The following is a 15607-nucleotide window of genomic DNA, read 5'->3' on the forward strand; positions in this document are numbered from 1 at the left end:
AAAAAAAAAAAAAAAATAAATTATGAATTGGATAGTTTGAAGTTGTTGTAAAATAGCTGACATGGGCACATCTTTGACTGCTCATCACTGTATTTGAGCAATAAGGTCCTCCAGGCCCTAAATCACAGCTAAATGACGTCCTTAGAAGAACCAGCAGCACAGCCTTATTGCTTTTATAAAATAGTTACTACATAATTAATGTTTTAAGAAATACAAATAATTTTCATTCAAATGTTATTTTTTAAGCAAATTACTAAAGTACCATTCTTCAACTAGCAGATTTTGTCAAATAAATACATACATACAGACAGTCATGTCTGTTCTGTCTATGTTTAACGTGTCTTTGTTTGTCTTGTGCCTGAGCACATGTCTTTGTCTTTGTTTTTGTTGGCCATGTGCTCCTCTTGTCCCGACTCCTTGTTTCCATTTACCACGCCCCCTTGTTTAGTCATGTGTCTGAAATCGCCCCTTATACCCTTAAATGGGGCAAGATTTGAAGGGACAGCCATTTTTAATGGTGTCTGAAACCTAAGTGGACATTATCGCGTCCACTCATACAATCCCATAATGCACAGCAATAACGAGTGTACAACCAGTGCACGCTCAACAGCTAGAGAATACCCATAATGCACTGAGAGAGTCAGGCACCGAATGAATTCCCGTATCTCACCAGAAGATGGCACTTGCAGCTGAATCATCCATTCATTCATTTTACAAAGCGCTTATCCACGGCGTAATACAGCGTAATACAACACAGGTATAAACTCATTGTAAATTGATTAATAATTTGTTGAACTAGGGTTTATACATAATTTCCACGACAGAGTTCAAGATAAATCCTTTAATCTTACTACTGGAGCCGCCAGTTTGCCAGTTTCAAATGATTATTAAACAGAAAGCACAAACTATGCAAAAGCGGCAGTCCTCGCACTCGTTTTCATTCACTCCTTCAAGTGAACTCTATTAGTGGCCTAATGAAGGGAATAGTGAATGAGGGTATAGGGGGCAATTTCTGATTCAGCCTTTGACTAGTCCTCATTTTTTTATTGTGTTCACTTGATCCTCGTGTGCTCTGCTCTCTTTACATTTTGCTCCTTTTCCTCATGCCTCTGCTGGTTTGTTGCATGCGATTTTTGTGTGTATGAGAGTTCTTGCTAGTCTTGCTTGTCACTCATCACCATTCCTATGTACCTTGTCTTGTCAATAAATGTCTCTCCCTTAGTCATTTTGAGTCTGGGTCTCCTTTCTCTAGTAGACTGCTGTGACAAAACCTTGACTATACATGTCACACCCCTGTGGACTGTCTTGTATGGTTTCTCCCTCTATGTCCTTATTTGGTTGTTCCTGTTCTCATTATTAGTTAATCACCTCATTGTGCTCACCTGTCAGCCCCTCGTTATCCACCTTATATCAGTTCCTGTCCATTGTGTTCGAGTTTGTCAGTTATTGTGAATGTTACCCTCTCGTGTATTCATTAAAGTGTTCTGGTTTCCTTCATCCTCATCGTCCTGCCTGTTCCCTGGCACACCTAAACGTGACAATACATACTAATAATAATAACAACTGAAGTTAAATAAATGATCCTGTTCAAAGCACCATTTAGCAGTGGCTCTTAATATCATTCAGGATTGATTGTGTAAGTTCAGTAATTGTATTATTATATTTGAACTCTATTTAATTCAAATATAACACACTAATTCAAAAGTTTGAGGTTGGTAAGAATTTTTTTTTTTATGTTTCTGAATGAAGTATCATCTGCTCACCAAGGCTGCACTTATTTGTTAAAAAATACAATAAGGCACTAATATTGTGAAATATTACTACTATTTTGTCATGTAAAATAGCTGTTTTCTATGTTAAAATTTAATTTATTGTGATCAAAGCTGAATTTTCAGCATCATTACTGCAGTCTTCAGTGCCACATGATCCTTCAGAAACGTCTCGGGTTACTCATGAAACCATGGTTCCTCGAGAGGGAACGAGACGCTGTGTCCTGGTGGACACTTTGGGGAATGCTGTCTGCGTGACCGGTACCTGAAGCATGGGTAAAACAACTCCAATCCTATTGGTCCAAGTGGCCCGTGACATCATAGGCTGGTACCCGAAAGTATAAAAGGGGCACCTGCTGAATACGTGACCAACTAAGTTGTCTGAGGAGACGTAAACTGGCAGGTCGAAGGCATGGCAAAGGGACGCAGCGTCTCGTTCCCTCTCGGGGAACCATGGTTACATGAGTAACCGAGACGTTCCCCTTCTAGGGAACTCAACGCTGCGTCCTGGTGGACACTTTGGGGAACGATATCCATTCACGCCATGCCGAGGTGCATAACTGTCCACCTGGTGAGAGAGCACCAAGGAGGTGACAGATATACACCAAACCTTTCCTCAGAAAGGGGCCAAGCCACTGACTCCTCTGGCCACTCACATAACTTGGTAAAAAGAGGGAGGGATACCAGATAAGGTTGAACACCCTAACCAAGCTAAGAACACAGCCATCATCAGATAGCTATGCTATGTGAGCAATAGTAGCCAGATACATAAGTCCACTCAGAGGCTGGAAGCCTAGAGGAGTTCTCAAGATTGCCACCAACAATCCCAGCCAAGTACACAGCTATCAGATAGCTATATCCAAAGGGTCTTATGAAAAGGACCTTCCTAAAGAGCTGCCCAGACCAAGGGAATGACTATCTACTTAAACCCCACAGGGGAGATAGCACTGGCTAAGCCAGGGCTCAGGGAGACCGCTACTTAAAAACCCTAGGAAAGGGAGCAGCCACATAGCTATACACAGATAGCTATATCCCTAGGAAGGGGCTACAGGACCAAAAACTAAAACCCCTAGTAAACCTACATGTGAAGCTGCCCAGACCACAGAGAGTGGGCTATCTACTTATGACCCTAGCAGGGCAGATAGCACTGTCTAGGTAAGGGCTCAGGGAGACCGCTACTTAAAACCCCAAGAAGGGGGAGGAGTACCTAAGCTAGCACATTGATATCCTCAGATAGCCATGTACCTAAGAATGACTCTCTTAACGAGAGGAAGCCCTGTCCAGAAGTATCGCTAGAGATACATAAATGTAGTGGGGCGCAAGGAGAACCGGGGCCAGAACCAACTCAGAGAATGGGAACAAAGTCGAGCGTGTAACCCATACCATACAGGATTTTCGAAAAGTGCGCAGGGTGCCTAGCGTGCACACTTACCACAATGTGGATTTTAGAAAGCGCACAGAAGCTAGTGTGTACGCTTACCATAAACATAGATTTTAGGAATAGCAGAACAGGAGGGGACTGACTGAGACTACCCAGACCACAAAAAGTGGGGACGCAGCGTCTCGTTCCCTCTCGGGGAACCATGGTTACATGAGTAACCGAGACGTTCCCCTTCTAGGGAACTCAACGCTGCGTCCTGGTGGACACTTTGGAGAACGATATCCATTCACGCCATGCCGAGGTGCATAACTGTCCACCTGGTGAGAGAGCACCAAGGAGGTGACAGATATACACCAAACCTTTCCTCAGAAAGGGGCCAAGCCACTGACTCCTCTGGCCACTCACATAACTTGGTAAAAAGAGGGAGGGATACCAGATAAGGTTGAACACCCTAACCAAGCTAAGAACACAGCCATCATCAGATAGCTATGCTATGTGAGCAATAGTAGCCAGATACATAAGTCCACTCAGAGGCTGGAAGCCTAGAGGAGTTCTCAAGATTGCCACCAACAATCCCAGCCAAGTACACAGCTATCAGATAGCTATATCCAAAGGGTCTTATGAAAAGGACCTTCCTAAAGAGCTGCCCAGACCAAGGGAATGACTATCTACTTAAACCCCACAGGGGAGATAGCACTGGCTAAGCCAGGGCTCAGGGAGACCGCTACTTAAAAACCCTAGGAAAGGGAGCAGCCACATAGCTATACACAGATAGCTATATCCCTAGGAAGGGGCTACAGGACCAAAAACTAAAACCCCTAGTAAACCTACATGTGAAGCTGCCCAGACCACAGAGAGTGGGCTATCTACTTATGACCCTAGCAGGGCAGATAGCACTGTCTAGGTAAGGGCTCAGGGAGACCGCTACTTAAAACCCCAAGAAGGGGGAGGAGTACCTAAGCTAGCACATTGATATCCTCAGATAGCCATGTACCTAAGAATGACTCTCTTAACGAGAGGAAGCCCTGTCCAGAAGTATCGCTAGAGATACATAAATGTAGTGGGGCGCAAGGAGAACCGGGGCCAGAACCAACTCAGAGAATGGGAACAAAGTCGAGCGTGTAACCCATACCATACAGGATTTTAGCAAAGTGTGCAGGGTGCCTAGTGTGCACACTTACCACAATGTGGATTTTAGAAAGCACACAGAAGCTAGCGTGTACACTTACCATAAACTTGGATTTTAGGAATAGTAGAACAGGAGGGGACTGACTGAGACTACCCAGACCACCAAGAGTGGGCTGTCTACTTGCAACCCTAGCAGGGGAGACAGCGCTGTCTAGGTAGGGCTCAAGGAGACCACTACTTAAAACCCTAAGAAGGGGAGCAATCACCGAGCCTAGTGTGTACGCTTACCATAAACATAGATTTTAGGAATAGCAGAACAGGAGGGGACTGACTGAGACTACCCAGACCACAAAAAGTGGGCTGTCTACTTGCAACCCTAGCAGGGGAGACAGCACTGTCTAGGTAGGGTTCAAGGGGACCACTACTTAAAAACCTAAGAAGGGGAGCAATCACAGAGCTATCAGCAGCTGGTCCCACACAGCTAGCCTGAAGAAACCCTGGTAAGCCATCCTATGATGCCACAAGAGTGGGCTATCTACTTACAACCCTAGCAGGGGAGATAGCACTGTCTAGGTAAGGGCTCAGGGAGACCGCTACTTAAAACCCCAAGAAGGGGGAGGAGTACCTAAGCTAGCACATAGATATCCTCAGATAGCCGTGCACCTAGGAGGGCTACCAGAAGGGGACCGACTGAGACTACCCAGACCACAAAGAGTGGGCTGTCTACTTACAACTCTAGCAGGGGAGACAGCACTGTCTAGGTAGGGCTCAAGGAAACCACTACTTAAAATCCTAAAAAGGGGAGCAATCAACGAGCTATCAGCAGTTGGTCCCACACAGCTGGCCTGAAAAACCCCGGTAAGCCATCCTATGAGGCTGCCCAGACCACAAGAGTGGGCTATCTATTTACAACCCAAGCAGGGGGCAATCTAGGAGATAGAGCTATCTGAGCGAGCTCAGCTATGTGTGTAGGAAGGGCTACCAGAGGTGGAACAGACTGAAACTACCTAGACCACTGAGAGTGGGCTGTCTACTTACGACCCAGAGAGGGGAGACAGCACTATCTAGGTAAGGGCTCAAGGAGACCGCTACTTAAAAACCCTAGGCAGGGGAGCAATTACCAAGCTAGCACATGGCTATCCTCAAATAGCTAGGCTTTAGGAAAGGGGACTACTACAACTACCATGGCAATGGCTGAAATATAACCACCCTTAGGTGGCAATACTAAGGAGGTCCCCAAACCGTGTCAGTCCCACAGTAGGCTAGCTTTTCGTTCACCAATATATTGACCAGAGGCTCACAATAGGAAGATCCAGACCATAGTAATGATTCGCTAAGGAGCGAACACATAAAACCATAGTCCAGATTAAAGCCTGATGCAAGCAACGGCCATAACACTAAGTAGCTGGACACAGCTATCCTCAAAAAGCATTTCCCTCAGATAAGGCTGAAGTTCGCCCAGGCCATGAAGTGGGCCATCTACCTAAAACCCGAACAGGGGAGAGAGCGCCGTGTAGGCAAGGGCTCAAGGAGACCACTACTTAAAGATCCCACAAGGGGGAGCAGTCTCCAAGCTGGAACACAGCTATCCTCAGACAGCAGATTCCAAACAAGGCTTCAGCACTTACCTGAGACAGTTTGTACCCAAGGGGAACTAAACCCAGTTATAAACACCTGGCTAGAACATAGCTGTCCTCAGACTGCTATATTCCAAAGCAAAACAGCCTGAACTGGAGCATAATCATCCGCATATGGCTACACTCTGAGCAGAGACTGTTCACTTATCACCTGGCTAAACACAGGAAGGAACATGCCCCGTAACCACTCTAGACTACTGAAGCACCCTGGGAGAGAAAGATTACAGCTTCATTTCACAGAGCATTCAGTATAACCCTGCCCAGCGAGGCTCTCCACACACAATAACATGCATATTAGAGAGACACGGCTGAGTTGAATATAGCTCCGCCCGCGATCTCACACGCCCTGAGCTAAAAACGACTCGGTGCTCACACTTCATCGTTATAGCAACGCGAGCAATATCCATGGCATCAGGCAACCCGATAGTTGAGGGTATACGGACACCACAGATCAAAGCAATCACCGTGAGCTGAGATAAACCGAGCCGCGGCAACGGCCCGAGACACGAACGCTTTGCCCTGCATCCCTCGGGAATAGGAACAAACGTGAGCCGAGCGCATTACAGTGATTCATCACAAAGAGTGTGTGGTCGCCGAGACAAAGACGAAAAGGTTAGAATATGTCCTCAAGTGTTAGAATCCCAACATGGAGGTACATATTCCTCAAAGCACTGCTCGACTCACCAGGATGATGTTTCACACACATTCAACAGACAGACGGCTCCAAAGACAACAAAAGTTGGTGACGTATTCAGCAGGTGCCCCTTTTATACGTTTGGGTACCCGCCTATGACGTCACGGGCCACATGGACCAATAGGATTGGAGTTGTTTTACGCAGGTACCGGTCACGCAGACAGCGTTCCCTAAAGTACCCAACAGGACGCAACGTTGAGTTCCCTAGAAGGGGAATCATTCTAATATGCCAATTTGCTGATCAAGAAACATTTCTGATTATTATCAATGTTAATAATGCTGCTGAATTTTTGGAAATCGTGGAACATTTTATTTTTCAGGATTCACAAACGAACAGAAAGTTCAAAAGAACAGCATTTTTTTAATATAAATCTTTTGTAACATTATAAATGTCTTTACTGTCACTTCTGATCAATTTAATGTGAAAAAAAATCTGGATTAAAAAATAATTCATTCAAAAATAAATAAAAAAAACATTGACTTAAAATTTTTGAACTTTTTAAAAATTTTATCGCTCTTATTCAAAATTTTACAGATTCCGTCAGGAGAAAAGTGTATGCAGTATATGAATTGAAGTATTTATTTGTGAGAATATTAATGTACTGTGCCATGTTCTCCTCTCACACAGGTCTTCCAGATCGCTTATGTGATCCTGAAAGCTGCAAACTCCCCTCGGCCCGGAAACTGGATTCTAGAGCGTTCTCTGGACGGTGAAACATTCATGCCGTGGCAGTATTACGCGATTACAGCCACAGAGTGCATCACACGCTTCAACGTCGTTCCCAGAACAGGCCCGCCGTCCTACATGCATGACGAGGAAGTCATCTGTACTTCCTTCTACTCTAAAATCCATCCTCTGGAGAACGGAGAGGTGAGAAACACCTTCACCCACAGAGCAACAAAATTATGTAGCAAAATGAAACGTTTAATGCCATTTTGAGATGATTATGACATGAATGGCATATTTTGAAGAAATTATAACCTGTACTATTTTATCAATTCATTTAAAATGTTAAACAAAGTATCATAATTTAAATTCTGATGGCCATTTTACCCACTCTCTGACCTCCTGTATGATTGGCTAACCTCACATCTGACCATGCATTATTCCAGTTATTACATGACTGTATATCATATAAATACATGGACACGAAAGGTTCAGAAATGTATTCAAATTATTTTGCAACAATGTACACATATGAGTTTAGAACAACATGAGGGCCATTTCTGGGTGAACTGTCCCTGTAAAAGCATTTGAATATGTGGCACAGAAGGCTGAGGAATGAACACAGAGAACCTCACAGAGTCTTGGTTGACTGCATCTTAAGGTACCTTGTTGACTATAATTCTTAAATAGAAAACAGACAAGAGAAAAATAGATTCACAATCTCACACACACACACACACACACACGTACGCACACACACACACACACACACACACACACACACACACACACACATGCTAGACAAACTCCAGTCCCTCTCATTCACAGCCCACTCAATACACTCTCATTTTCACAGATATCAGATCACATTTACATACAAACCAAAAACATGTAGAATTATGCATGTTTGCATTAATACAGCTGCTAACTTTCCCACACAGTGTGTCTGGCATGCTGGCTGACATGAACACCCACGCAGGGATGATAAATGAGATGGAAGTTCTTTTACAGCAGTGGGTTTAATGTGTGTGTGTTTTCTGAAAGTTAAATTTACAGCTGTCAGATCACTGGATTATACTGAACAGTATTTTGTGTGTGTGCGCACCGTACTAATGAGGGAGGTGGGTGGGGAGATCAAGCCTGGACTCAAATGTCGCTCTATCTCCTTTAAAAACAGACAGCATAAACTCACACAGCACTAATTAGCACACATCATTAACCCAAGAAAAACAGCCTAGTACTGCACACACACACACACACACACACACACACACATCACCTTCTTGAGCTGCATTTGCATTAAAACTGTGATTGAATTTTGCTTATTTGTTTATTAGTTCATATTCAATTAACCCTCTGGTGGTCTTTGATCATTTTAGACAGAAAATGTTTATGGTTTAAATTCTTAAACGTTTTTATTTTATCGGAATGGTACAAAACTTGGTAACTTTTTGGCACTTGCTATATGCAAACACAGAAAAAAAAATCATGGACATAATTTAAAAAAATGTAACATTTGTGATCTTCATGAAAATAAATGGGAAACATTGAACATTGTGGCTACAAATCGACAAAGTAGTATTTGATAAGGTTATATATATATATATATATATCCAAATGCAAAATGCAATTATGTCTGAAAATACTCTTATAAGCATCTAGGCAATACATAGCCTTGTATACAGGTATCTAGTGGTTAAACCATGGTAATACTTTCTTTATTTCTACCACTAGATCTGCCTTCCATGCAATGGATTTTAAATATCTTTGCTGTATTTTTAAATTAACCGTATTATTGTATAACTGTTTTAGTTTATATAGACAAAAATGCAGCATAATTTTAATGTGAATATTGTCTAGTGCTATATAATAATAACATCAAAAAAATTTTTTGAATAATAATAATGTTAACGAATAAATATTATTGAAACAAAATATAGTACATTAATTTCATTTAAACTAAAACATTTCTGCTTATTTTCTTTGTTGTGTTTTTGGCCTCCGAGGATCACAAGTCTGAGGAAATCCAGATGGTTAATTGTATTATTTCTGGTTGTTGTTTTTGGTTAGCAAGATTACTTTCAAATGTTCAAATAATGCACTACATTTTGAAATGTATGCGTACGTGTATTAAAGCTGTATAACACAAGAAAGTTGTCTATTTTTATCTTCCCAAAAAAAAAAAAAGAAACAGGATCAAGCATGATTTGGTAAACGATTCAACGACTCACTCATAAAGACAGTCACTTGTTGCAGTGCATCACATTTCATTTTCTTTCAGATTCACACCTCACTAATAAACGGCCGTCCCAGTGCGGATGATCCATCGCCCATGTTACTCAACTTCACCTCGGCACGCTATATCCGCCTGCGGTTCCAGAGGATCCGCACCCTAAATGCTGACCTCATGACCCTCGCCCTCAATGACCCCCAAGACATCGACCCCATTGTCACCAGACGGGTGAGTGCCTCATGTGTCACTAGATGTGCTAAAGGTGCTAGTGTGATGCTTTGACACCAGAGAGAGCAGGAAGAGGGAGAATGTGCCACACATGTGTTTGTCATCGCTCAGTACCATTCATACGCCATCTGTGTGTGTGGATGGATGGAGCTAGTGCTGCCCGGGCCGCCTCACCCATTACCAGCCTCTCCTCCTCAGACAGATGGGCTTTAATTAAAATCATACAGTAATTAACAAATCGACCCTCTCTTTCCCTCAAAGACGCCATATCACACGCCTCCACCCGCCCACTTCCTCCTACAAACTCATTAACTCGCTGATTGACCTGTTTCCATCAAAGAAGAGTTGCACTGAATTGCAGGATTACATTTCTCACGTGCATTGAGCAATTTGGATAAATGAACCCAAAGTATTTAGATCAAAGAGTCATTTTGCAGTCTGAGAGGTTTAAGCCACATTGGTCGCATATGATTACGAGGCTAATTTAAAGGTGATGTGTGTCATTCTCATATCAAGTTGTATTGTTGTGAGTTTGATAGGTTGATTTGCCCAGAAAGTTTAACACTGTGTCTTTGTGGCAGTGTCAAATCATTGATTAATTTAAGCATCACAACCAGCTCAACACACCAACATATAACATGCTGTATGCAGTATAAATATAGTATAAAAGTGTGTTTGCTTATTCGGTGATGCTCAGTCAGTACCTTTAAGGGTGTGTAAGACAGTAGTATTGGAACATATGCTTATTACCTTTGCAGCATAATGTTTGTGTGCCTGTACCCTGCTGTAAAACCCAGCATATGCCAGCATTAATTCCATGAAGGTCCAGACTGTTTTATGCTGGTTAGTGCAGATATAGTGCTGGTCTAGCTGGTAGTAATTTGGAATTTTAAATAAGTTATAGAAGTCAAACTTGTAAAATATGAAGCACAGTCTATTCAAGACACAAACTAATAAACATCAGTAGCATGTAACTACAATTTTGTACTTATGTTGCATCAAGTTCAAAATTGGAAATACATTTGGGTACTTTCATGTGTCAAAATCCAGCTGACAGCTACTGAAAACAAGAAAATATTTAGTAAAAGGAATAAATATAAAAAGCACATAGTAAAACAATTATTTGATTGCAGTCAGGAGCATAACTTATTGCAGACAATAGTAACAATGGCTGAAAGTGAAATAATTTAACCAATGTCAAGGGCAAAGTGCCCATCTATAGTGAACACTAATCACCATAACAGTGACAATGGGCTTCAACAAATTTTGCACACACACACGTTTGTTGGGGTCTTTCTGGGATCCTACCAGCATCCAAGTGGCAACATATGCTGCTCCACCAGCACACCAGAGTCCCACAATGGGGTCCAGCAACCAGTGACCAAAGCTGGTACCAGTGTGCAAAACATACCTTATGCTGGTGACCAGCAATGTTGGATTTTTCAGCAAGGTAACAGTTCACATCTAGATAAATTCCTTATTTTGATTTAAACATATTTTGGCAGCTTTGGGGGGGTGGAGGGGGGTGTGCTTCACAAACTCCTGCTTTCTTCGTGTGAGGGGTTACGTGAATTTGTAGCTGAAAAGCATGGGTGTTCATAGAGTTTAACTTCAAGATTCCTAGTGCTTCATCAGAACCTCTCAGTCCATACTGCAAAAGGTTTGCCAAGTGAAAAATAAATTAAACCATCGGCAAACGTGCTTCTGTAAATATTTAAACCTTGATCTCTCACTTTGGAGGGTAAAGCTTAGGTAATAGACAACAGTTAGTTCTGGTCCTTGTTTGTAGTGTATTGGATGCAGTAATTAACTTATGTATTACAGTAGAGTTTGAGTTTAATGTGATTGTATTGCTTTTGTTTTTCAGTATTACTACTCCATTAAGGATATATCAGTTGGAGGCATGTGCATCTGTTACGGTCACGCCAAGGCCTGCCCATTCAACCCATACAACAAGGTTTGTCATCTGAAGCTAAAGAATCTTTATCCTCAAATGATTTCATATTCAGTTTAATTAGGTTTATTTCTTGAGCTTTATTACTAAGTTGTTAATTAGAGATTAATAACTTTTTTTGCCTTTATGAAGCATGCTCTCACAGCAGTTATAAAAAAAGAGATAATTAAATTGTTGCATTTGGGTCTTATATGATCATAATGCTATATTTTGGAGTACAGCACCACAAAAGGTCTAGCACATTTTCAGATAACTTTATGAAAATAATTTGACAAATATATATGAATTATATATTTGACTGTGTGTGTATATATACTTAAATATGTGCATTTAAAGAGGTCTAGAGGGCAAAAATTGGATAACAATACACAATTTGACACAATTTCAGTAAGTGAATGGTAACATAATTTTAACTTTTAAATCAACTATCCCTTTAAAATTTGAGCCATGAACATATCAATATAAAGAGGTTGCAGACACTTGCGGGCTTATTGTCAAAAAGAGAAAATGAAAGGAATGAAGAAGGAGATGGATAAAGAAAACTAGTTTCTAGAACTAAAATAAATGCTTTTGATCTATTTATTTATTTATTTATTTAATAATCGGCTTTAATATGACTATCCTAACCTCAGCCTATAAATACATTTGTCAAAGTCACATTTTTCCATGTTCTAGTTTAGGTCTGAGGATGAGTGAATGCACTGAAAGGCTGTAAGGAAAGTGTAACCAAGTTTACTAAATTCATTCACAATATGTACACATTAATTCTTAATCTTGTGCCTAATATGCTGAAAACGCCTGAGCTGTTTGCATTTCTGTAAATGACTGTCGGTTGTTTAACATTTCTATCATAACAGTTTAAAAAAGTCAAATATTAAATGTTAAGCTGCTTACTTGCTCTTTCATTTCACTTTTTGATGGTTAAAATGGAAGTTTCATGTTGAAATTCATGCTCTGCTTCAGTAAACGTTAATAGTAACACCTGCCTTCTTTGATTTGATTGGCCATCTCAGTCATTTAGACATTGTCGAGTGCTGTTAGACCACTGATCAGCTCAGCACCAAAATACAGCTACTATTAGTCAATTATTACACAACGTTTATGATACACATCGGAGAAAGCCTCAGTTCTGCATTGTGTTTGCCATCTCAGATTGAGTTTTAATTGGGAAGGCATTCTCTAATCATTTCTGAATAACACACAGTTGGTTTGATTGACTGTTTGGTTTCGACATCAGAAATTCAGCTGTGAGTGTGAACACAACACTTGTGGCGAGAGCTGTGACCGCTGTTGCCCTGGTTACAACCAGAAACCCTGGATGGCGGGAACCTTCCTCACACGCCACGTCTGTGAAAGTAAGAGGCCTCAACAGTGTACCACAGAGCTGAGCATGCTGCTTTATTGACCATTTTTGTCTTATTTTAGGTGTGGTCTATAAACATTAGGAACATCAGTTCATGTTATATGACGTCTGAGTGACTATATTCATATCATAGTTACACTATGTAAAAGTTAATACATCTTAATATGAATTATGCAACAGTTAGTTTGGGTCCTTCAATCTGACAGGTTGATTAGCATTTCAAGATTAGTTGATATAACAGTCCAACAGCACCTGGACTCTCCACTGTTTGAATCACTTCACTTGTCTGTGTAAATAGACAATATGCGATTTCAGACACACTGAGTGTCTTTATAAACAAGTCATTGAATTATTCACTCAACCGATTTGTTAAAAAACATTACTTTTTCAGGAATTAACCAGATGACTGTCTTCATGAGTGAGTCACTGAATCGTTTGTTAAATGAGTTTGTTCAAAAACACAGAATCGTTCAGGAACACAATGCCCATACTGTTGCTCAGTATTGCTGTGTCTTAATGTGTAACCATTTTTGTTGGTGAAGCAAAAGCACACAAAGTAACCGGCAATATTGAGTCTAAAATTTAAGTTATGTAATATTAACTTGATTATTTAACTACTGTATTAAAGCAATATCACTCAGTCTGGCCACCTTCATGCTGTTCCATGGTTACTTCTTGTTATGCCTTCTTGTTACTCCATCCTCAGAAGCAGCCCAAGCTGCAGTTGCTAGCTTTAACCGGACATTTTTTAATTAGTAACAGAGATTTAGACATCTCTTTTGGACTAGCAATGTAAGATCCTGAATTCATGGTGCTGTTGGTCGGAGTATCAGCACACCTGTCATTTACCTGTGGCTGAATCATAGCTCTGCCAGTATTCAGATCAACTGTTCCCCATGTGGTATTGCTATATTTTAAGTGTCATGTGTCAGGTGCTGCTTGCAAAGCTGCACTGCTTCTCTTATAGTTGTATAATTGTCTTTATTTTCCAGAGTGTAACTGTCACGGCAAATCAGAGGAATGCTATTACAACCAGACTGTGGCCGATGCTAAGCTGAGTTTAAATATTCATGGTGAATATGTGGGGGGCGGAGTCTGCCTTAGTTGCTCTGAAAACACAGGAGGAATTAACTGTCAATCATGTGTAGACGGCTACTACAGACCAACTGAGGTGAGTTTCTTTATTCTGTTCCTATATACAGTGGGGAAAAAAAGTATTTAGTCAGCCACCAATTGTGCAAGTTCTCCCACTTAAAAAGATGAGAGAGGCCTGTAATTTTCATCATAGGTATACCTCAACTATGAGAGACAAAATGAGAAAAAAAATCCAGAAAATCACATTGTAGGATTTTTAAAGAATTTATTTGCAAATTATGGTGGAAAATAAGTATTTGGTCAATAACAAAATTTCATCTCAATACTTTGTTATATACCCTTTGGTGGCAATGACAGAGGTCAAACGTTTGCTGTAAGTCTTCACAAGGTTTTCACACACGGTTGCTGGTATTTTGGCCCATTCCTCCATCCAGATCTCCTCTAGAGCAGTAATGTTTTGGGGCTGTCGCTGGCGAACCCGGATTTTCAACTCCCTCCAAAGATTTTCTATGAGGTTGAGATCTGGAGGTAATTTCTGTACTGTTGTGTGTTGAACTATTCAAAAACACAGGACTTTCAAGGACTTACGCTGCCTTGCATTCTACTCAGAAAGGCAAAATGTCCTATTTCTGACTTTAAATCCGACCTTACATTAGACATGAATTGTTGCCATGGGTCAACATTACTAAAAGGTAGAAGGGACAATCAGATGGTTTGTGTTCTCAGAGTAATTGAGCATCATCATGTGAATATTTCTTCAGGCGCGTCCAGATGAACACTGGCCCTGCAGACCCTGCTCATGTGACCTGAGAGGTTCACTGCACTCTGCATGTGTTCCAGATGAGAGTCAGGCCACCGCAGGTACAACACAACACCACACAAGATCTGGCAGTAACCCTTAGTGATGTCCGATTTTTGAGCCGGTTCACAAATCGAACTGATCAAACTTTAGTTCTTTTAGTGATGATGCAAGATGCACAGCCAAAATATACATTCAACTCAAAAAGAACCAAATGAGCCAGTTCAACCAGTGTCGATGTTTGCTGAGGATTACTGAGGATTCTATCATGTGAGATGCTGACATTATGCACATGCGTGTGCATTACCAAGGACTTGAACGAGCCTGATTCTCAATGCAGGTTTCTTTAATAATAAACAAAACGGTTACACTTTATTTTGATAGTCCACTTTAGACATTCTACTAACTATAAGTTACTTTGTAACTACATGTCAACTAATTCTAATTAATTTGCAACTACATGTCTACTAACTCTCAGAGTAGACTTAGGTTAGGTTTAGGGTTAGTAGAATAAGTTGACATATACTTGCAAAGTTTCTGATAGTCAGTATGTTTTATGTTGTTGACCCATCAAAATAAAGTGTTAGTAGATATTAAGCAGACAGTCTACTAATACTCTAATGACTGCTAGTTGACATGTAGTTGCACAGTTACTTACT

The 15607-nt window shown here is 41.0% G+C and overlaps 1 protein-coding gene across 1 annotated transcript in view; it reads left to right on the forward strand.

Moving 5' to 3' along the window:
* LOC107565040 (laminin subunit alpha-2-like) overlaps positions 1 to 15051 on the forward strand; it is a 19343-nt gene extending 4292 nt beyond the window's left edge. The window contains exons 2-8 of the mRNA XM_016250224.1: positions 5720 to 5914; positions 7238 to 7480; positions 9558 to 9737; positions 11605 to 11694; positions 12929 to 13046; positions 14047 to 14225; positions 14911 to 15051. Coding sequence (XP_016105710.1) covers positions 5720 to 5914; positions 7238 to 7480; positions 9558 to 9737; positions 11605 to 11694; positions 12929 to 13046; positions 14047 to 14225; positions 14911 to 15051 — 1146 coding nt within the window. The remainder of the gene's footprint in view (positions 1 to 5719; positions 5915 to 7237; positions 7481 to 9557; positions 9738 to 11604; positions 11695 to 12928; positions 13047 to 14046; positions 14226 to 14910) is intronic.
* Positions 15052 to 15607: the final 556 nt, after the last annotated feature.

The sequence above is a fragment of the Sinocyclocheilus grahami genome, unplaced genomic scaffold (genome assembly GCF_001515645.1).
Source record: "Sinocyclocheilus grahami isolate Dianchi unplaced genomic scaffold, SAMN03320097.WGS_v1.1 scaffold975.1, whole genome shotgun sequence".
In the NCBI taxonomy this organism is placed as follows: domain Eukaryota; kingdom Metazoa; phylum Chordata; class Actinopteri; order Cypriniformes; family Cyprinidae; genus Sinocyclocheilus; species Sinocyclocheilus grahami.